At 40.7% G+C, this 23,383-nt stretch overlaps 1 protein-coding gene across 3 annotated transcripts in view; it reads right to left on the bottom strand.

Annotated features, from left to right (window-relative positions):
* TAF3 (TATA-box binding protein associated factor 3) overlaps window positions 1–21,435 on the bottom strand; it is a 185,273-nt gene extending 163,838 nt beyond the window's left edge. For 2 of the 3 annotated variants that reach the window (XR_011499222.1, XM_014841310.3), the window contains exons 1-2: window positions 21,062–21,435; window positions 16,597–16,839 (exon numbers count right to left, since the gene is read on the bottom strand). Coding sequence is in view for 2 of the 3 variants with exons in the window: in XM_014841310.3 (XP_014696796.3) it covers window positions 16,597–16,839; window positions 21,062–21,227 (409 nt within the window). In the remaining variant the exon portion in view is untranslated. The remainder of the gene's footprint in view (window positions 1–16,596; window positions 16,840–21,061) is intronic. The other variant, XM_044762096.2, reaches the window with a different exon arrangement.
* Window positions 21,436–23,383: the final 1,948 nt, after the last annotated feature.

A 23,383-nucleotide genomic window follows, 5' to 3' on the forward strand; every position in this document is an offset into this window, starting at 1 on the left:
GGGGTTCGTCAGTTCGGATCCCAGGTGCAGGCATGACACCACATGACAAGCCATGCTGTGGTAGGCGTCCCACATATAAAGTAGAGGAAGATGGGCACAGATGTTAGCTCAGGGCCAGCCTTCCTCAGCAAAAAAAGAGGAAGATTGGCGGCAGAAGTTAGCTCAGGGCTAATCTTCCTCCAAAAAAAACTTAAAGAAATTTTATTAAAAATTTTTAAAGTTTCATACTCTTTAACTCAGTAATCAAACTTTTTAAACTTTTTAAATCATAAGACATAATCTGAAATATTAAGAAAACTGTGTGAATAAGAATATTTATTGCAGTGGTATTCATATAAATCAAAAATCAGAAGAGGCCTAAATCTTCAAGACCAAGGGATGGCCTATCATACAGCCATGTAAAATGATGGCTACAAAGAATATACAGCAACACGGAATAATACTCTTCATCTTTATTCCAGACAAGACCTCTCAACCATCATTCTATATCTGAACAGCTAATTGCTATGAGGTACACACGGAGAGTCGCTAAGTATTTCAAACCAAAATAGTCAACAAACTTGCATTATACCCATCCTGAAATCCTCTTGCAAACATATTCTTGCTTATGCACACCCTATCATGACTAACAGAATCACCCAAACCAAATCATTTAAGTCTATTTTATACATTTCCTGTTTGCTCCTGCACCTACCACTGTCTAGCACACAGAAGCTATAATAGCTAGCATATGTAGGTGAGTTAACTAAATTTAAAAATACAGTATATAAAATTATATGGTGTAATTGAACCATGTTAAAGTTAGCATGTGTGCATACACATGCATATATACATACACAGACTTGAAGACCTACATCACAATACAAACAGTGCTTATGTGCCAGTGGGAGATTTTTTTTTTTAGCTCCCAAAGTACAACTAAAAAAATTAAAACAAAATGCCTCCTCTTAAAATGTGTTTAATCTAAGTTTGTAAAAAACAAAAATTATAGTTGGAAATTCAATTCCAGCGAGACTGCTAGGATATTGATATAATCAGACATTCATTATGGCATCATAAAATGATAGAATTCTTTTGGAAAGCAATGTGTAATACATGCTAAAAACCACAAACGTGTTTTTACACCTTTGACCTAAAAACTTCTACCCTGGGAATTTCTCATAAGGAAATAATATTAAAAAAATACATATGCACAAAGATATTGATGCAATATTATAATATTTAAGAGCATTAAAAGTGTCCCAAAATAAAAGAATGTCTAAGTAAATTATGATACATTCTTAAAAATATAGTAAATATAGGGGGCCGTCCCGTGGCCAAGTGGTTAAGTTTTCGTGCTCCACTTCAGCAGCCCAGGGTTTCACCAGTTCAGATCCTGGGTGCGGACATGGCACTGCTCATCAAGCCATGCTGAGGCGGCGTCCCACATGCCACAACTAGAAGGACCCACAACTGAAAATACACAACTATGTTGGGGTGCTTTGGGGAGAAAAAGGAAAAATAAAATCTTTAAAAAAAAATAGTAAATATAATATACATAGGAACAGGGAAAACATACAACAAAAACATTAAGTTAAAAAAGCAGAACATAAATAATGTTGAATAAAAAGAGTAAAAGCAAATTGTATTAACTATTTCAACAAACCAAATATTCCCTTCACAAATAAAAAAGGGATGGGCACACTGAAAAATAAGGAAAACTTATGTTCGAAAGCAGAAAATGTATTTATGTTTAAAGTATCTTCTAATGGGAAGATAATGAAGATAATGTTTAAAAATCAAAACACGCAAGAAAAAGTAGATATTAATGGATAATAATTGCAAATTTTTGAAAAGAAAATCTAGAGTTTCAAAAAGGATAACAGGCCTTTGCTAAATGATAAAAGGAATTCTTTTCTAAATACGAAAGTCTCCTTAAGGAAAGTAAATATCAGACATATTTATATGTAACTATTCCAACAAATAATGTTCAATAGAAGCTAAATTAACAAAATTGTTACCTTTCTTTCTAAAACAAGCCATCAACGATTTAACTTGTATGCTTTTCCTTAAGACTTTGAAAACACTTTTTGGCATTTAATTGGATATTCATTAACACTACAGAAGAGGAAAGACTGCCACCTACTGAACTATAATCACTTTCACATTATAAAAGAAATCAGTCTTGTTTAGACTGCAGAATTTGAAGTCTCCAGCAAGAATAAAATGGATGATAATTAACTATTACAAATCAGCAGAGAATATTTAAACATTATATGTTTTCTCCGTAATACTTGATAAAAGTGAATTATAAATTGACACTAAGTCTGATTACATGAAGGAGAAATAATCAATTAATGAGTGTTAACTGTGCACATGGCAGCATATTAGCACAAAATATCAACAATTAATCAACACTGTAACATAACATCACAATGCTCACCAAAAAAAGAGAAAGGATTGCTTCTTTTCTGTGGTAAAATTAGATGCAAACAACTACATTTAAGTATTACCTAAAATAGAAATTCTTAAATATGTCTAAGGGTTAGAAAAAGTTAACTGAAAGCTAACTAAAAGTGGGTCGGTAAAACTAAAGTCTATCACCAAAAGACAATGGAAGAGACAGACAGACATTTAAATAACTGCACACATCTGGCCAAGACGACTTGCACATTCACACACACCTTCACTTTGTTTTGAGTTATGCCACGGTCCTCAGGGCGAGAGCCCGTGAACCTGAGCCAGCTGGAAGTGCAGTGTACACGAGAAAGGTGAAACGGTACCTCATGTAACCAGAATGCAGGAAAATCCTCTAAGTAGACGAGAACTGAGTCCCACTCTGTGCCAAGCACTTTTCACACCAAAGCAGAACTTCCCCATTAGAAAGAAGAGCGTGTGCACTATTACAGATGTGGACAGTTACTGGGCTGTGTTTCTTCAGGAGACAATGCAATGACAACCATTAGACCTGCTGCTGAGATTCTCAGGAACAAACTGCGAAGGTGGGCCTGCTCTCAGAAGACCATATCACAGACCCATAATAACAGATAACATATATCTCATTCGGTTATAACAACAATCCCACGGAGGCTATATTCCCGTTTTACAACGGGACTAGGGCTTGGGAGAGGAAAGAGGAGGCATACCACATTTGGGAGAAAGTAAAAACATGGCTTTCAATTGTCATTCTTCAATGAAATACCAAGCTATACATTTTTGGTCACATGACTAAAGCGAACATCAGGCATCCCTGTACAAATGCTATATGTAACTTTAAGCCCTAAACTAATAAACTAAAGGTTAATCTTTAATCTTTTATAACAAAACTAATGTTAGGTGTGTTCCAGAATTTCTGTTCTAAGAACACAAAGGATAATTCAGTGTCCTACAGTGACAAACAGGACCATCCTTAAATATACTCGCTACAGCATGAGGCCAATGAAAGGAGAGGCTTTGTGCCCCCAACATGGGGCATGGTGCCTGGCACAGAGTGGACACTCTAGATTTAAACTAGTAATAATAGCAATAACAACAACAGTAGGTAAACCTGGCCCTTTTTTTGGTGAGGAAAACTGACCCTGAGCTAACATCTGTGCCAAGCTTCCTCTATTTTGTATGTGGGTCACCCCCTCAGCACAGCCGACAAGTGGTGTAGGTCTGCGCCTGGGATCTGAACCCGCGAACCCAGGCTGCCCAAAGCAGAGCACGCCAAACTTAACCACAACACCATGGGGCTGGCCTAAACCTGGCCTTTTTTAAAGAAAGTGCATCTGCTGCCCTTAACAAGCAACAGTCTGCCCTGGGTCCCAGGTTCATGCCAGATTATATAATCTGCAATCTACCTGATTCCTCTTTTTAAAAAATAAATAAAAGGTTATGCTAGAGCATTGCCTGAGGGATATAAGTAAGGTTCCTTCTAAACTTTAACCCTAGACTAGGCCAGTCTGTTTAAGATCTGAATATTTAGTTATTTAGATTACCCACCCAGTCTCCCAAGCTTGAAACTTTGGCTCCTCTATCAGATTCTCTGTAACTTATCTGTCACCAAATCCTGTCCATTCAACTTCTCTCACATCTGGCGCTTCCTCTGTACCTCTTCACCAGTCAGAACTCAGGCCCCATCATCTCTCTCCTGGACAACTGCCACAAGCTCTATCAGGACCCTTTTCCAAGGGTCTTCTCTCTCTCGAGTCCAGCCTTCTCAATACCACCAGAATTTACTACTCTAATATCTTATCACAGCTACTTAAAAAATACCCATTGATTCCCTCATTACTTAGCACACCAGGTAACTATCCCAAACAACACTTCAAAATCATATACGAATATTAGTCTACTCTTTCTTTCCATGTAGACTGGAAGCTCCAGGGAGGCAAAGACAGCCCTTCCTGTTTTGTTCATGTCTGCATCTCCAGAAACAAGCAGCCTGCCTGGCACACAGCAGGCTCTCCATCGCTACTTGGTGAATGAACGAAAAATGAGTTTGAACCTCCCTTTAGGCCAACGGCACAAGATTTATAAGCATTGTAAACGAAGCAAATAACTTGATATTATTTATCTGAAATAGGAAAGCTCTATGTAGCTATAGTAAGTAGTTGGTTAAATAAAACACAATACTCCACTGTCCCAGAGAAGATTCAAGTTCAGGAAAGCAAGACAGAATAAATCCTCATTTATAACAAAAACATTAACTTTGGGGTCTTATGCCAAGTCAACCATGTAACATTTATTGCCCTCTTCCTCAACTTCCTTCACCCCCAACACACATACACACATGCGCACGTGGGGGAAATCTTCCAAAAACATATAATCGTGGATAAGAGAAACGTTAAACTTCTGGAAACTTTAAAATTTGGAAAAAAATAAGATTTTTTTGTGTGTTCTGGATGCCTGGAAGGGGAAAATACAGTAATTTGGTGGTTGTAGTAAGTAAAACAGCAAAATACTTAATTTTTCTAAGGCATTCGGTATGTTTCTTGATTTAGAAACATAAAAACTATTTTATTATAACATTGCAAATGTGTTCTTATTTTTATAAACCCAGACAGATTAAAGGAAAATTATTTCAGTAGGAAAGAGAATTTTAGCAAAGCTGACCATAAATTGTAGTCTATCCTATCTGTGAATGCTGGTATAATGTATATACCTCTACTTAAGGGCTAATTTTGCTGCTTTGAATGCAAAGCAAAGACACCTATATATATATTTTTAAAATCTAATTTAATTCTTACGCTGTAGTTAAAAAACCCATTTCCAAGGAGAACAATGAGAAAAAGTAACATGAATAAAAGAATCAAATAAGATGTTATCAAAATATGATTTTTTTTTAAGCAACTGCATTGAAGAAGTCAATGTGAAAGGAAAAGAAAAAAACTTGAAGAGTCACAAGGTAAACCTGTACTCTGAGAATAATACCAGGTAATGAATGATGCAAAGGATGCTGGGCTGAGACTAAGCAATGTGGGCCTGTCATTTCGGTCACTTTAACAGCTGTGTTACTTTGGAGAAGTTACTTCTGGAGACAGCTTCCCCAACATTCTGAACAAATTCCCTAAGGACAGCAGTCAGTAACCTCCTCTGTGCCCTGAATTCACCTCTCAGGTAGAGTGACAGGACTTTAGGCTTTCTGTAATAAAAGGTAGAATGAAGAATGAGCATGGGATTTAAAGAGGAAGCAAGACAAGTGTAAATTCTGGAGACAAATGAAACCAGTGGTCATAACAAGATATATTAAGTCGATGGTAGAGATATAGATCACATGGGCGCCCAGAGTATGGCTGCAGGGGGAACTCCAAATCAGCCTAGCCTGAGTAAAGATCCGAAGGCACACAGTTCCTTCGGGGAAACATAAGCAAGTTAATGATTATGGAGATTAAAGCCTGAAGCAATGAGGGCAGAAGTCTCATCCTGGAGGGCCCTATAGGTTTATGCCAAGAAATCTGTACTGAACATCACAAGCAAGTCAGTGCGCATCAGTCCTTGATATCATTTCAGACGCAACCTCTTGGCTCAGATGCTGCAGGATTAAGAAAAACAAACAACACAATGCCTCCAGGCAACTACCTTGGATGCACAGAATACACTTTGCCCAGACCCTCCAGCCCCGCAGGGAGACGAGGGGGAAGGGTATGAGAGGGTCAAGGGAGGGGTGGCAACACGCTCACAGAGGGGCTAGGTGTGAGCCTGGACTGGGGCCAGCAGCATTCTGCAAGCCTGTCCACTAAGAACACCGGCGTGACGATGGCACTGCTCCTCTTAGGAAAGTCCTGCCTCCACAGAGATTTCCAACCACCACAGAACAAAGCCGAAACAGGGAGGGAGGACATCTTACTCATCTCTCTACCTTCAATTCAGGGCCCTTGCGTAGGACTGGACACACAGTGGGGACCCATAAATGCAGCACCGAAAACAATCAAGCAAATTCTACTCCAGCTCTGCTCCCAAATCACAATGTATCACAGGCTGGTTAGTGCACCCATTTTTTTTGAACTTCCACTACTCCTTCTATAAGTAGGAATGATAACAGTACCTGCTTTTAGGGCTGTTTCAAGACTAAATGAGACAGTGCATTTGAAAACACCATGTGATATCAAGGATTAATGATCTCAAGGCTGCTTTTATATTTCTATTTTCAAACAAACGTAAATATTAATATTTTATTTCTTTCTTTTTTGAGGAAGATTAGCCGTGAGCTAACTACTGCCAATCCTCCTCTTTTTGCTGAGGAAGACTGGCCCCGAGCTAACATCCGTGCCCATCTTCCTCTACTTTATACGTGGGACGCCTACCACAGCATGGCGTGCCAAGCGGTGCCATGTCCACACCCGGGATCCGAACCTGCAAACCCCGGGGCACCGAGAAGTGGAATGTGTGAACTTAACCGCTGCGCCACCGGGCTGGCCCCATAAATATTAATATTTTAGTGACTGAAAAGCAGTACAAATTTCCTCATTAACATTCTTCTATTCATTTAGTCTGTAATCTAAGTTGTAAGAAGAAACATCATTTCTCTAGAATGATTAAAGCTATTTTTATTTTCAATGAAAAAAAGAAATTGCTCTCCATAGACCTTTCTGGTTTCCTTGAGAAACAAAGGCTGCTTTAGGCTGTGGGAAGTGAATAAAGGGTTTTACGCTAGGAATACACTTACTTTTTATTTAACAACGTATCATGGAAGACAAGGATAGTTGAGGCAAGGGATAAGGTTTAAACAAAGGGAATGGGGGCGCTAGTATTTTAGAAATGTTTTGGAAACACAATTAGCAGACACGGCCATGGGGAATGCAGGAACAGGATGAGGGAAGGGGTCAAAGACAACTCTCACATTTCCAGCTTAAGGGACTGGGCAGGAGATGGTGCCACCAAGTGAAACAGGTGACACAGGTGTATTAAGGGTAAGAGAATGTGTGCAGCTTTGACATACGCATTTGAGCTGCCTGTGGGAAATGTGCAAATGGCCAACTGGCAACCGGACACAGAGTCTGAAAGGCATGGTTTGGGGCATCATCATATACAGAGGATAGTTGAAACCATGAGAATAGATAAGATCACACACTGAAACTGTAGAAAGTAAGAAAAGTAATAGATTAAGTATAAAATTGGGGGAGTCAGCCCAGTGGCATAGTGGGTAAGTGTGCACACTCTGCTTCAGTGGCCTGGGGTTCACAGGTTCAGATCCTGGGTGCAGATCTGCACACCATACCGCTCATCAAGCCATGCTGTGGCGGCATCCCACATACAAAATAGAGGAAGACTGGCATAGATGTTAGCTTACCAACAATCTTCCTCAAGCAAAAAGACGAGGACTGGTAATGGATGTTGGCTCAGGGCCAATTTTTCTCACCAAAATAAATTAATCAATTAAATAAAATAAATTCAAAAACTTAAAAAGAAAAGAATAAAATTTCAGGAGCACCAACATTCTAGAAGTAAAAGAGCCATGGAAGACAAGCCCTGAAAGGCACAGGGAACGAATTAGTCATACAAGGAGGATTAAGAGAGCACGACGTCACTGAACAAAAGGAGTGCCCAACAGTGATAAAGGCATCAGGAAGGTTCAGGGAAGGGAATCCTGGGAAGAAAGTGGCAGCTGTGGAAAGGTTTTTGGATCTTCCCAAAATGCCACATAAAAACAGAGCAACTCACACAGTGAGGTGACAAAGTATACCCACTGACACCAAAATATACGGGATGAGAACCAACCACCAAGAGCCACCAGCCCTGAGTACGAACCATCTGTGCGGGTGCAAGTGGGGAGAAGCGATGCGGAGACCGGCTCGAAAGAGGAGAACCTCAAAAAGCCAGCAGGTGTTCACTGAAAGCCTGGCAGCCCACGTGAGAAGTGTGCTGAGGCTGAGAATGGCCTCACTTCTTCCAGAACAGGGGAGTAACTGGAGCCTGAGTGAGATCTCAAGGGGCCCAAGACTCACCCCTGAGCTTTCAAACCCGACCCTTCGGTGCCCTCTCCAGGAGAGAGCCTACTGAGAAGAAACCTGCTGGGATGAGAATCACAGCTGAGCAGAAAAGGAAAAGGAAAAGTGGCGTTAAGGAAAGAAAAGACCCAGATCAAAGTGGAGGGAGAAAGTAGAGACAGAATACCTCAGAAAGCAAGCACCCGACTTTTGAACATTACACAAAGCAACCGAAGAGGGAGCAGTGTAAAGTTAGAACCACCACCCTGAACCTCCTTCTGGATGGTCAGAAAAACGACATTCACAGACACATCTTCTACAAGAAAAAGGAGATTAAATACCAAAATAACATCCCTATAGACAATGAAACTATACAACAAACAATCCTCAAAAAACAGATGAAAACTGTAATGTTCCAGTATTATTTTAAAATGGTCTAAAAGATATGAACATAAATCAAAATTAGAAAAACTCAGAAATCAGGTGACAGACCTAAAGGAAGTAGCTATATGATCTGACAATTTGAACAGAGGACAATCACAGAAAATTGGGGTAATAGGACAGCATAGCAAAAAAAAGTTTGTTCACCAGTTTCAGTAATCATGAATGACAGGATCAGTATTAATACTGTATGAGTAGTCTAGGATATGGCTGATGAGTAATTTTGGAATATTCTAATTCTATCACTTTATCCTTGGGAACCAGAATTCTTGTTATGGACGAAAGTATTTACTGATGTAAATAAAAAGCAAAAATCCGATAGTCCTGAATTTGAATTCTAAATATTTGTCTGAACTCCTCAGATACCCTATCTGTTACCTGTCTGTCTAACCACCCATCTACATGCACCTATATGCATATACATGAGCATAAATATTTATTTACTTATTGCCTAGAAACAATGACTGACCCAGTTGTAATAAGTACCCCAAGCGCCCAGACCGTGGAATTGAAATGCCATTTCCCAAGAAGCCAGGGCTCCTTGGAAAAATGATTGATTCCAACTGTGGCACAAGAATACACAGGATGACCCTAAAACACTTTGATACAGCAGATAGCAAGTACGCTATCAAACACTACCAGCGTCATGTCAACAGGACTCAGAAGCCAGACTGAAGAAGCTGCCACCGGCCAAAGCTGGGACAATCTGAGTTGCAATGAGGGGTAATAATTATAATGAAAGAAACCTATCAAACATGTTTCAATCTATGAGTTCATATGATAGATTTTTTAAACACTAATAAGTCACCTATGGATGACAAGGACAGTTCATAATTTTGAAAACTGGGTATGCAAAATGAAAGAGTCAAGCATTCATCCTGCTTTCCCTATATGAACTGTACCGCTAAGTAACTAAATAGTGGATGAGGGAAATGATTTTTTAATAAAAATTATTCCAACTAAAGAATGAAATAAAAACAAAATGATAGAATATCATTGCCTTGCAGCTAATACCAAAAAAAGTGAAAACCAGACATTATTAGCCTCCTGATGAAGGAACATAACACTACGTATACCTTGCCAAAGGTACTGAACTGGAGTCTAATCAAGCCTCAGATTCTTGTGCCAATTTGCAAGAAACACATTGAACTGCACCAGGGGTACAGAGTCAGCAAAATCCAGACTGGGGGAAATCCTGTAAATCAAACGACCCAGAGTCTTCAACAAATACAGTATAAGAAAAAGAAAGGCATTTGATGGGGGCAAGGTTGTGGGGGGGACCTGTAGATTCTAAGAGAATTAAACGACATGTGAAGTAAGAAAAGGGGTTGTGTGTGTGAAGAAATTAAACTAAAATGTCCACAGATACACATTTGGCTGATAAAAGATAAAAGAAAAGCAAAGAAGTAATCTCTAAAAAGTTAGAATAGTGGTTATTTTTGGAGGGAGGAAGGAGAGGCTGTGGTCGGGGCTGGGCACAGGGCAGGGCTTCTGGGGTAGTTGGTAAAGTTTTACGTCTTGAACTGGAAGGTGATTAAAAACTTATTTGCCTTATAATAACTCACTAAGCTATAAGCCCCCAAAAAGAAGATCGGTAAGGATAAAAATTTCCTTTAGGTCAGCCAATTCTGGGGTAACTGATGCTCCCCGTGAGAGCTATTTCAAGAAAAGGATGGGGGCAGAAGCCACACTGCAGCAGCCTGAGGAATGAATAGTAGGTATTGAAGGGGACGCAGATTCTTGAGTCAAAGGGGGTGAAAATGTTGCACGCTGAAAGATCTAGAAGGATTCACACCTGTCAAATAAGGCCACTCTTTGGAAATGGGAGTATGGGGAAAGGGAGGAGGATCTTTCATTTTATACTTAATATACTTGGGCAATATTCAATTTTTTTCCAACATGTTGTGTTACTTTTCTTAATTATTTTAAACCTGTAAGTGCTCATTTTGTAAAACGGCTTCATAATAAAAATAGGAACCCCTGGAGAAGAGAAAAATCTAAATAATTTCTGCAGAAGAGTTTAATTTATGGAGATACTCTGCTTTCAAAGAGGGGATGCATAACTTGCCAGTCCTCCAGTGTGGGCTGCGCACAGTGCCCTCTTTCCAAAGAGGACAGTGTGGGAAGGGGGAAAAGAGAGTCACTTTACAGTGGAGAAACCTGACAAACACCACCTGGCAAGGTGATCGGGGTCAACATCCACTGTGATAAATCGTGGTGATAGCACGGACCCTTACTATGATGCGAGCAAAATGGCACTTTTCCCCTGTGGCCTTCCTCCCCAAAAACTCGTAACCCCAGCCTGACCACGAGAAAAACCTCAGACAAATTCCAATAGAGAGGCATTCTGTAACTCCTCAAAACTGTCAAGGTCATCAAAAACAAGGAAAGTCTGAGAAACTGTCACAGCCAACAGGAGCCCAAGAAGACATGACAACTAATGTAACAAGCATCCTGAATGGGATCCTGGAACAGAAAAAGGACTTTAGTTAAAAACTAAAGATAAGGGACTTTAGTTAATAATGTATCAGTACTGGCTCATTAACTATAACAAATGTACCATACTAACGTAAGATACTAATAATAGGGGAAATAGGGTACAAGAAATAAGGGAACTCTCTGTACTATCTTCTCAATTTTTCTGTATATCTAAAACTATTCAAAAAAATAAAGTCTACTTAAAATTTCTTAGAAGTAGCAATATCACAGTATCTTTACCAAGTTTGTTAAGTTGACGTTGGTAAGCTTTCTGCAATAAGTAAAGCAGAGGAAATGGTTTCTATTTCTCTTTTCTTTCTCATGCAAATATTTTGGACCAATCAATGGACGACTTAGAAGACCCTCACAGACCAGTGATCTAGTGGCTTCCCTCTGAGAACCAAACAAGGACTTTAGTGTAGTATACTATTTTCAGGCATTCTTCAGCAAAACAAAACAGGGAGCAAAAAATATGCTATTGGTGTGAATCTGAAAATATGTACAGCAAGCCGGGGAGAGAATGTTTTTGGATAAAACACACTGGGTACCAGCCTTCAGAACTGTAACTGTCTAAGCAAAACGTGCATTTATAAAATATTTTCAAAGAGGTCTCATTTCTAAGCATGTAATCACATACGATGGGCAAGAATTCCTTCTATATCACCTCCTCCTCTACCATGTTCACACTGCTGATAATCAAATAGCTCCTCAGTCAAGCATCTACCCCAGCCCAGATATTAGGTTTGCATTCCCTTAGCTGCTAAGCATAAGATTAACAGTTTTAAATTTATTCTTATAGTAGAGATACCTCATAAATGTATACTGTATTTCAATTGAAAAGTAAGTTCCTTAAGAGGGAGGAAGGCAAAACGGGAAGAGATCTAACGTTCACTGTTGTGTCTTACATGTTAAGCACTGTCCTACTTTATACACATGTCCTACAAAATCTCTCAGTTAATCCTCACTATCGCCCATGTGGTAGGATTCTTATACCTATTTTACAGATGAAGAACATAAAGTTCAGAAAGGCAAAGTAACTTGCTAAGACTATAAACTCGATAACCTGCTGAGTCACGTCCAAACGGTTCCATGAAGCCCGTGTTCCTTCCACTACAGCCTGCTGCCGCTTCAGGCCTGCCATGCTCACACGCTCACCAGAGTACTTAGTGGTACACGGAGAAGACATTCTAGTGCTTCTTTGACATGAACCAAGTTGAACAAGTGATAAGAAGGTAGTCCCATGACTTTAGAAAATTAGTACTTTGCTAAGAGTATTTTATGACCAAAGTCTGGTCCTGTCTGTGGCTCTTAAGCAAATAAAAGGAAAATAAAGAACTTAGCCAACAGGTGTTATCAACAAAGTTGTTCACGTCTGTACCACACTTCGCACCACTAATCAGAATACTAGGAACTTTCTAACATGCTGTACCCATGCAAAGAAAGATCTCAGACTACAAGTGATTTATTAAGTTGACTTGTGTGGCTACATTAAAAAATGGTCACCACAGAACTGCATTTTATAACCCTTTCCCTGAACAGGGGGAAAAGGCTTTGATGAGCATCTTATTGTACTGTCTACCACTTATCGCATCCTTACGAACCATATGCTTATCTTACGAATCAGCAATATTTCTGCTCCTTAGAGAACCCACAGCGTTAGCTGAAAAGAGAAGTGTTCAAGGGTTATGCTATTTTCCTTTTAAAATGTTTATAATTTATATTGCATAAAATTTCAAATGAAATAAGATTCTTCTTTTGCTTCAAATGATCCAGAAGAGAAACTCAAAAAGTTACTGTAGTCACTTCAGACAGAAGTCAGTATCTAAGATCACAGAACTGCTTTTCATTCTGCTTCACTACCCATACAAATCTGACATCTTAGTCACATTTCCTTGCAGTATTTAAACATGATAACCATATCGCTTGAGAGAATTTCATTGTGTATTATTTGCATACTATAAAAATAAAACAAGAGGGAGCAAAGGGTTAAGTGTTGATTATTATCAAAGTCCTAGCCTTTTGGGCAGTGAGCATGTTAAGGCTTATTACATTATTAAAAATAACTAAATAACTCTCTAAATGAATAAATGCAGGTTATGCATGCACCAAGATGAGCCTGTGCAGGAATCAAGGATTAAGATTAAGCAAATGTCCATCTGAGTCCAAATTTTTCAAAACGGCAGAAAAGGGGCCAGTCCCTTGGCCGAGTGGTTAAGTTTGCACACTCTGCTTCGGCGGCCCAGGGTTTTGCTGGTTTGGATCCTGGGCGTGGACATGGCACCGCTCATCAAGCCATGCTGAGGTGGCGTCCCACATGGCACAACTAGAAGGACCCACAACTAAAATACACAACTATTACTGGGGGACTTTGGGGAGAAAAAGGAAAAACGAAATCTTTAAAAACGGCAGAAAAAAACAAATATTAAGCAATTTAACTATAAAATAGGAAGTATAACAGGAGACAGAATAGAATGCAAACCACAAAACAGTTAGATTTAGAAAGGCCCAAAAGGCACAGAGAAAATGGACTAAAATTTTTCAAACGGAGAAGACAGTAGTTCTAGTTCAATCACATGCCAACTGACACTGCACGGAAGTCTGTTAAACTTCACCCCGGTCTCATTCACTGATACAAGACACAATCACCTGTCACTCGGACAATCACTGACGTGTGGTTATCTATATTAGTGTCTTTCCTTCAGTTTCCTCCTATGGATTGCCTTAAGCTTTCTCCCAGCATTTGATTACCATTCATGTTTTCTTAGCACAATTCCAAATTTTGTGTACTTCTAAGTGGCCTTTCAGCTAAAAATTTCAGAGCCATATAAAAATTAAAGTACAAGAGGATATATCATGGACTAACTTAGCACTACTTTGACAAAGATGTCTAGGATGCTCAATAAGTCATAATTAATGACAACAGCAAAGAAGGAAATTCCAGGTCTACGTGACATTCATGACCTAAGAGAAAAGAGAGTTCTCTTCAATCCAGCTGCTACCAGGCCTCTGCTCAAGAAACCCTCCTTCGATAAAGCTGACACTGAAATGCATCTGTATATTCCTAAAGTAAATATATATACGTCTAGAGAAGTTGCGACGAATATAGGTTTCTAGATCAAAAACTGACACTAAGGAATGAGGGATTTAAAGAGACTGACTTTACGTGGAGGTCACAAAGAGTAAGATTTCCTCAAAGGTAATAAAAGCTACACATACAAATAAATTCAAAGATGGGCAGGAGACGGAATTTTAAGCAGTTACTAAGGGAAGTTGGGGATGATTGAGATGCATCTATAGATTTCCAAGCCCTACTGTTAATATTATCTCAGTAGGCCTGGAAAGGAGGAGAAACAAAGAACTTCCACAGGCAAGACCCTACAGATAGTGTTTAATTTAACTCAGTTCAAGAACATTTACCCCAGGCATGCCTTGTGTGAAGCGCTGGCGACGCTTATTCCTGCCTTCAGTCAGAACTGAATCTCTAAGAACTAGAAGCAGAGAAGTGCTAAGCTGCCAAGCAGAGTCTATTTCCCAAAGGGACTCAAACCAGCAGACTATGAGAGCTTTCCAAAAGGGTGCAGCAAGTTCTTTCCATACCTATCACGGCTACGAACAGGCATGGGTACAGTGCTTCACTTCCAGCAAACTTCATAAGAGCTCCAGCACTGTCCAGTAGAGGCTACCACGCCAAGATCAGAGCACCTGATGATGACGTGCCAATCCACAACCAAGCTCTACAATGTAGGGCCGGTTTTTGCCCAGTTTTTCAGATGAGGCAACACTGACACACAGATTGTAAAACAACTTATTCCAAGTCTAAAGATAACATGAAACAAACAGGTAACACTCCAAAAAGCTATGAAAGTGGAATAGAAGATCGTAAGATATGAATTACAAGAAATTGGAACCCTGGGGCATTGTTGGTGGGAAGGCAAAATGGTACAGCCACTGTGGAAAACAATATGGCTGTTCCTCAAAAAACTTAAACATAGAATTATCATATGACCCAACAATTCCAATTCTGAGTATATACCCCCAGAAATTGAAAGCAGGGACTCAAACAAATATTTGTACACCAACGTTCATAGCAGCATTATTCAGAAGAGCCAAAAGGTGGAAACAACCCAAATATCCACCAATGGATGAAAGGATAACGAAATGTGGTATATACATACAACAGGATAGTATTCAGCCTTAAGAAGGAAGGAAATTCTGAAACATGCTACATGGATGAACCTTGAAGACACCATGCTAAGTAAAGTAAGCCAGACACAAGGTAAGTAAGATTCCACTTACATGAGGTACCTAGAGTAGTCAAATTCAGAGACAGAAAACAGAATGGTGATTGCCCAGGGCTGGCTGGAGGGCGGGTATGGGGAGTTATTGTTTAATGGTTTCAGTGTTGGGGAAGATGAAAAAGTTCTGGAGATGGATGGTGGTGATGGTAGTACAACAATGTGAATGTACTTAATGCCACTGAACTGTACATCAACAAAAAAATTATAAATAAAAGTTATTTCTGCCATCATTTGCATTGTCCTGAAGTACATTTATAGTTTTAGAATTTAAAAAAGAAAAAATTGAATTACAACTTTCCCATTTTTTACAAGAAAAAATATTTTGTACCTGCATTAGGGACCACAAATTACTCATGTATCTCTTTAGAACCGTAGCGAACCTAAACAATTGACATGTAAAATTATTCAGGTGAAATGAACTCTGCAATGACTATTGTGCCTGATTAGCTATTATTTTATAAATAAAAATTCTGTATGACCAAACAATAAACATTTCTACTCATCATAAAAAAATGGAGATAAATCTGCATGATATTAGTGAATGTTCACTCACTCACTGTTTCTAGCATTATCCAACTCACCTTTATAATAAGGGGGGCGGGTGGGTGGGAAAGAGCTACTGTCATTGTTCTGTTTCAAAGGTTTTCTAATTTACTTCACACCCATTCTCATACACTACGTCTACTGAAAGGCTTCTCTCTGTGGTCACCTTCTGTTCTCCCCTACTTAAAACTGATAAAGGAAATAAATGCCTCATCAGACATAACCTTGATTATGCCATGGCTCTGCCTGGTGAGGCCAGCCACAAGTTTGTTGTCTTAAAGACTAGAATGATTTGTAAATAATATGAAAATATTTTGATTGCATTTCTAGAATGTATATGTTGGCATAGCGTTTTATATAATTCAGTTGGGAAAACTAAGAAGATTAAAGACCCATTAAAATAGTTACAAATATATGAGCAAGAAACAGACAAAAAAATTACAAACCTTCTTGAGAAGACACAATGGGTGGCATGTAATCAGGAATGTATTCTTTTCTTTCCTCTGCATCTTTACTTCCAGGCTGAGGAAACTGAAGTACATTGTTCTTGCTAACAGGAAATGAAGGAATTTGATGTGGGAAAGTGACAGGTTCAATATTGTGAATATAGTCTTCTAGTTCATGAAGACTAACCCCCATAAGTTGGAAAGCTTCACCAACATCATCCAAAATTGGGTCTGTCCGGCCATCTGAAACAAAGTCAAAAGAAAAGGAAATTATTTTAAGAAAATCCCGTGAAGATTTTTTAAAATATTAAGAAAAAAGTATCAAGTAAATACACAGCTCAGAATCAAATATACTATATACATGTAAGATCTAGTTATTGGAAAGAATTTAGTAGATTTCTAAATAGAATACCATATTGTTTAAATATTAGAAAGCTGATTCCTAAAGTCAATTTTAAATAGGATATGATAACCAATCAGATGGCCACAACAATTCATACTCACAATCAGCTGGTACAGAATAAATATCAAAGGAGTTTACAGACAGTCAACAGCATCTGGGACAGTGGCTGACACAAAGTAAATGCCCCATAAATATTACATTATTATTTTTTGTCAAATAACTAGAATGTTGTGCTAAGTAAATGTCCATTACATTTTCTCTATTGTGCAATAATGATTCTTTGGAACCTAAAACAGTGGCTGGCATACAGCTGGCATTTGTTGAATGACTTATACCACTGAATCAATTTTTTAAATTCAACAATATTTACAGAAAGGATTTAGATCATAAAGGTAATTTACATATAAATTTTAAATGTAATTAGAAGGCTACATACAAAATGGATAAAGATAAAAAGATTAAAAGTTACATACAGCAAGATTGTCTTTAGAAAAGGAAGTTTCTCCTATGCCTACCCTTAGCAGAACTTAAAATCTCTACATCTTTTAAAACTTCTATGAGAATTCCAGTTCCCAATTTCCAATAGCCTACAGTATTTTTTACTGACATCTCTTATGATCACTTCAAATTCAATATGTCTAAAATTAAATCATGCTGCGAAATGAAAAAGAATAAACCAAAGTTTGTAAAAATTAGACACGTGCTTGCTCACATCCACAAAGAAAAGTTCTGGAAGGATATACATCCAACTGTTAACAGTTCAAGGGGATGAAAGCTGTAGTGTAGAGAAGGGAAGAGGTGAAGCTGAGTTTCACTTCTAACTTCAAACATTTCTGGAGTATTTGAACTTTTCTACAAGTATGGGTTACTTCTAGGATGTATAAAAAAGAAAGAATAAGTAAAATTAATATTCATTCTTTTTCTTAATGACAATGACATGTATTGCAACTCTTCTGTTCCTGTTAAAAGAATTATTATTCTCTCAGTCTAAAATATATAACCATCAAGAATTCCTCCATATGCTTTGCAATGTCAACCCAAGACCTTCTGGTACTCTCCGCTCCCTTTTTTGGCCTCAGATTGCAAGTTTTCCTTTCTCCTTATTCCTACTATCACTATCTCAGTATAGTTTCCAGTTCTCCCCCTGGAGCCTCTCTCGCACTTCATGGACAGTACAATTTTCTTGACCTATCACTTTCCGCACACTGTTCCCCTCCTCGGGGGTCTGCAGCATTTTCTACCACATGATTTAACTTCTCAGTCTGCCGAGTCCCTCCCGAACCTGATTTCCCTCTGTTTAAGTCTCCTCTAACATGCTCCGCAGGAACTGGCTACATCTGTCACGCTGGCCACCTCACTGCCACTCTGATCATGCTTCATCCCACTTGGCTATCTCTAATCCAGCATGTTCTCCCCGTTTAAACAACCATTCCTCAGAGCTCCACTCAAATTTCATCTTTCCTGGGAAGAGATCTTGCTCTGGAACCCAGAGCCCACATCCATCTCTCCTTTACCCTATTCCTTTTGCATTTACTGCCTAGACCATGCAATTCTTACGTTAGAGTACTAGTCTCGAAGAGTCATTCTGAACGGTGCAGCACCCGCTTTCAGCACATGCACACACACCTAAGACAACACACACAGAGACATCTGCCCCGAATGCTGTGATAAATCATTACCTTAGGGAAATTTAAAAATGTATTACTTGTTGAATTCATAGTAACTTCCAATACTTGCTTTAACTTGAGAGTATTTTTTTTTAGAGGGAACAAATACCATCAGTGTGTTTTTGTTGACATTTGGACACCCCTGTACACACCCTAGGGGCATAAATTGTGCCTAAGTAATTTCATGTCTCTGACACCTAGCACAGTGCTTAGTTCATAAGTGGTATGCAACAAATGTCTGTCAAAAAGACAAAAAGGATTTAAAAGAATACAAGATTGCATAATGGTAACCTGAGGTTACAGAATTCAAGTCTTAAAGTAGGATAGTACACCAAAAAGAATCTAAAAAAAGCCTGTAACTAATAAGTATACCAGGAATTAGCATTTTAAAAAACTCACCAGACCACAATGGGGAATAATGAACCTGATAATCGCATTCTCACTAAAAGCAAGAAAATCGACCACAGGAATTGGGTAATTAGGAAAGAGGTTCACATTAACACATAACAATGATCACTTGATGACTTTGGAATACGGGGTGACTTGGAGCTCTAGCACACAGTCTTGTTCTGTGTATACGACAGGAAAGGTGACTATGTATTCAGGGGATATTTTGATTACCTAAAGGTACAGAACATCTGTCCTCATTGAAGGAACATGGTAGCAAAAATACAATCTGGATCGTGCATAACCATAACAGTATACTCAGGGACCACACATGGGGAGGGAAAAGAAGCAAAAGCCAAGAGAGTAGTGTGCTGGTGGGGTACTCTCAAGATAACAATGAATGAGGGTTACCTGACAGTTCCAAATTTAGATTGGAAGTATCAGTGAAATCAAGCATTCAAAAACTACACATTTTTAAAACTCAAAAGGTGAAGTGATTAAATAGCTATTATGGTAGTGGGTTATCAGTTGATTCATTTATTCAACAACTATTTCCTGGGTGCCTATTATATCATGGCGTCATACTAGGTTACAGAATACAAATAAATTTGTCTCCTGGGGAGGAGAAGGGAGAGAGGGTGAGAGACACACACAGATGATTACAAAACAAAGTGTTAAATAACACAACAGAAATACACACAGAATAAGAGAGTAGATAATATGAGTTTCCTAAAGCAAGTGATAAGTGAATCTCAAAATATAAGCGGTACTAGGTGGAACAGGGGGGCAAGGACACTCTAGGAAACAGCATGCATATAGAAATGGACAGCTTAAAATGTTCTGGAAAAGGCAGGTAGCTGAGCATGGTTGTAGATTAGGATGGCAGAAGATCAGAAAATACTAGTTCAGAAAGGGAAGCGAGTGCTGCCTAAGAGTTTAGATTTTTCAGCCTGTAATCAACTGAAATATTTTTAAGAACGACACGATCGGCTCTGTGTTATGGACAGATTATTTGGGGAAGCTGGGATGGAATTTGGGGCTTAAGAAGTAAAGTGCATCCAGGGGTCTCAATTTTCCAGTCTAGGAACCACTTTAACAAAACAAAATATCCTACGAAACGCTTCACCCAGTTCTTCACCGTAACACCTTAAAAATAATGACCTGAAATTTAAATGAGGGGTGGCTCCCCTCCACGCACACACACACTTCACATCAGTTAGATGATGTGTGGCTCCTATGAAATATTGCAAATTATTAAATGCCACCAGCTTAGATACTACCGGTCACTTAAAAACTATTAAGTATTGTAGCTCAGATTACCTGGGAGACCTCATAAATTGCCTATGATCCCTCTACCACACTTCATAACCACCGACATGAAAACATACAGAAAGAAATCAATGGATGACTGAGATGTAAGTGAAAGTTAATCTAAGTGAAACTGACAAAGTTGGCCTTGGGACAGAGTGAGCAGAGATGCTGTCTACGAGGTGAACAGATACAGCCCCATCCCTAACGGAGCAGAGCTGTCAACGAGTCCGTGTGGTTATGAGCTGAAGAATAGCCAGCCTTGTAAGAAACGGCCGGTAGACGGAGCGCCTGTGACAACTAGTTGTAGTAGTTTGCGGGCAAGGGAGGAATAGGACCAAAGTAGAAGAGGCTGCAAGGCATTGTGGAGGTGGTTCTACACGCAGCAAGAGCGAGGCGAGGAGGAAGACCGAGGCACATCTCAGATCGGAGAAGGGGTGGGAGGGCGACGAGCCGGGAGCGCACACAGGGCTCCCGGCTGGCGGCGGGAAGTTAGCGGATGAGGAAGAGGCACCCGAGGGATGACTCGAGTTTCCAGGGGCAGTGGAAGTGGAGGGGCGTCAGGGGCCGAGAAGACACCCGATCTCGGGGTGGGGGTGAAGGACCCACAGCTCGGGGACGCTGCGAGCGCGCAGGGGAGCCCCGAGGTGTCACTCGTGACTGGCAGAGGCAGCCCTCCCGCACCCAGCCCGGTACTCACAGAGCTCAGAGTACCGATGGCAGCCCCGTCCCAACTGCTGCAGGTAGCGCTGCAGCACGTCCGTGAGGAGGTGGCAGGCGCTGAGTTGCACCGAGTCCCAGCCCAGCGCCTGGCAGATCTGCGCCACCGAGACCCTCAACAACGACCTGGAGTAACTCTCGCACATCCCGCTCCGTGGACTCCACCGCAGCCCCTGCTGCCACTGCTCTCCACCCCCACCGCCTAACCTTAGCAGAGCCCCCGATTCATCCTCTGGGGCCCCCGCGGCGGGGAAATCGTCCCCCCCGACCCCTGGCGACCACCTCAAAACCTCAGCAGCACGGAGCGCGCCAGCCTGAGAGCCGCCATTTTGGACTCGCTCCGCCTCCCGCTGGACGGTCGCCGGGGCGAGGCAGCACTAGCCAAAGACGGAGCGCGCCGATGAGGAAGCTCCGCCCCCCTGGAGCAGAGCGATGGTGTCGGTATCGACTCTCGGGTCTGGACGGAGGCAGGAAGCGGCTGTGCAGAGCGCAGGTGGAGGATGCGCCCCGGGAGGCAGGTGCCTGGGGCCTTCCCGGGGGGCGCGCACGTGCAGAGGGTGGGAGACGGACCTGTCGGTGGTTGAGGGGCGAAAGAGGGAGCCAGAACATGATGCTGAAATGGGCTGTTGGCAGTGGGAACCTGGGAGAGGCTGCGAGTTCAGGGGCACGATTTGGGGCGTGGGAACTTGTGTTCCCCCAAACGCAGATCTGACCCGGTCTTGCTTCTGCTTAAAACAAACAAGCAAAAATATTGAGCTGCTTACCACTGTATAGATTATATCAAGTCTAAGTTGTTCAGTATGTCCTTCAGGGGGCGGGGACTAGGGTCAGGCAAGGAATGCACTGGCCTCTGCGAAATTTATAGGGACACCAAAAAACTCAATCAAGATCAGTGTTCTAATGCAATATTTTTAAAAAACAAAAATCCAGACCACTGCTAAAAAAAATCCTACCTCACCTCACTTTAATCCCAGCCCTGGTTCCAATAAAACTTTATTTGCAAAAATAGGTGTGCCAGTAGGCCGAGGTTTACCGGTTTTGCCAGTCATCAACACTGATCTGTCAAAGGAAGAGAAGCCTAACAAAAGAAGCCAAACAAGTACCTTAAGTCCATGAGTGTACCAGGAGCTGTTGCCTACTCCAGAGCTTGCTTTCAGCCCCAGCCAAGTGTTGCCAGATCTTTCCAATTTGCCAGAAATGAGGATTTTGTGATAAATACCTAAATTTTTAAATATTGGGAATACATTTTTAAAGTTTTAATTTGCAGGCCAAACTACTCCCATGGTTAAGCCAGAATCAGCCTGTGGATAGTAAGGGTGTAATAGCTGATCTGCTTGGTTTCTTTTTTTCTGTTGTTTTTTTTTTTTGAGGAAGATTAGCCCTGAGCTAACTACTGCCAATCCTCCTCTTTTTGCTGAGGAAGACTGGCCCTGAGCTAACATCCATGCCCATCTTCCTCTACTTTATACGTGGGACACCTACCACAGTATGACTTTTGCCAAGCAGTGCCGTGTCCGCACCTGGGATCAGAACTGGCAAACTCTGGGCCGCGGAGAAGCAGAACGTGCAAACTTAACCACTGCACCACTGGGCCGACCCCTACTTGGTTTCTTAAATAGACCGTTTTGTGCCCAAAGTGCCAGGTGGCAACTGTAGTTAATATTTCAGTGGGACTCCTGCTGTGTCCCCTGGCAAAAGCATTCCTGGGCCCGACCCGGTGGCCTAGTGGTTAAGTTTGGCATGCTCCACTTTGGTGGCCTGGGTTCTGTTCCTGGGCGTGGACCTCCACTACTTGTCTATCAGTGGCAATGCTGTGGTGGTGGCTGACATACAACATAGAGGAAGATCGGCAACAGATGTTAGCTCAGGGTGAATCTTCCTCAGCAAAAAAGAAAGAAAGAAAGCATTCCCCCTTTTGAAAGTCAGAAGTATCAACCTAGAGAACTGAGAGTTGCAGGGACAAGAACAATTTCCCAGATGGGTCACTGGGAGTGATGGTAAGTGAGGAAACTCCAGCTTCCACCCCAAGTTATTTACCTTTCAGGAACCCAGCACCATAGACAAGTCATTGACTTTAAGTGTATGCAGCCTCCTGTGGGACTGCACCCCGTCCTCATAAGATACTGCTTGCGAGCTGGTGTTTGAGCTGCGTTCCAAGGCCATTCCATTGCTGTGCCAGGCTGACCGCTTCCGAGTGGTGTGGTTATGTAGTATGACAAGAAGATGTCACAATCATGTGCCCACTCCCAACCTCCTTTGTTGTAAAATAGATTCCTTGGTCTGACGCGACGTGATATGGCCC

The sequence above is a fragment of the Equus asinus genome, chromosome 29 (assembly GCF_041296235.1).
Source record: "Equus asinus isolate D_3611 breed Donkey chromosome 29, EquAss-T2T_v2, whole genome shotgun sequence".
Classification (NCBI taxonomy): domain Eukaryota; kingdom Metazoa; phylum Chordata; class Mammalia; order Perissodactyla; family Equidae; genus Equus; species Equus asinus.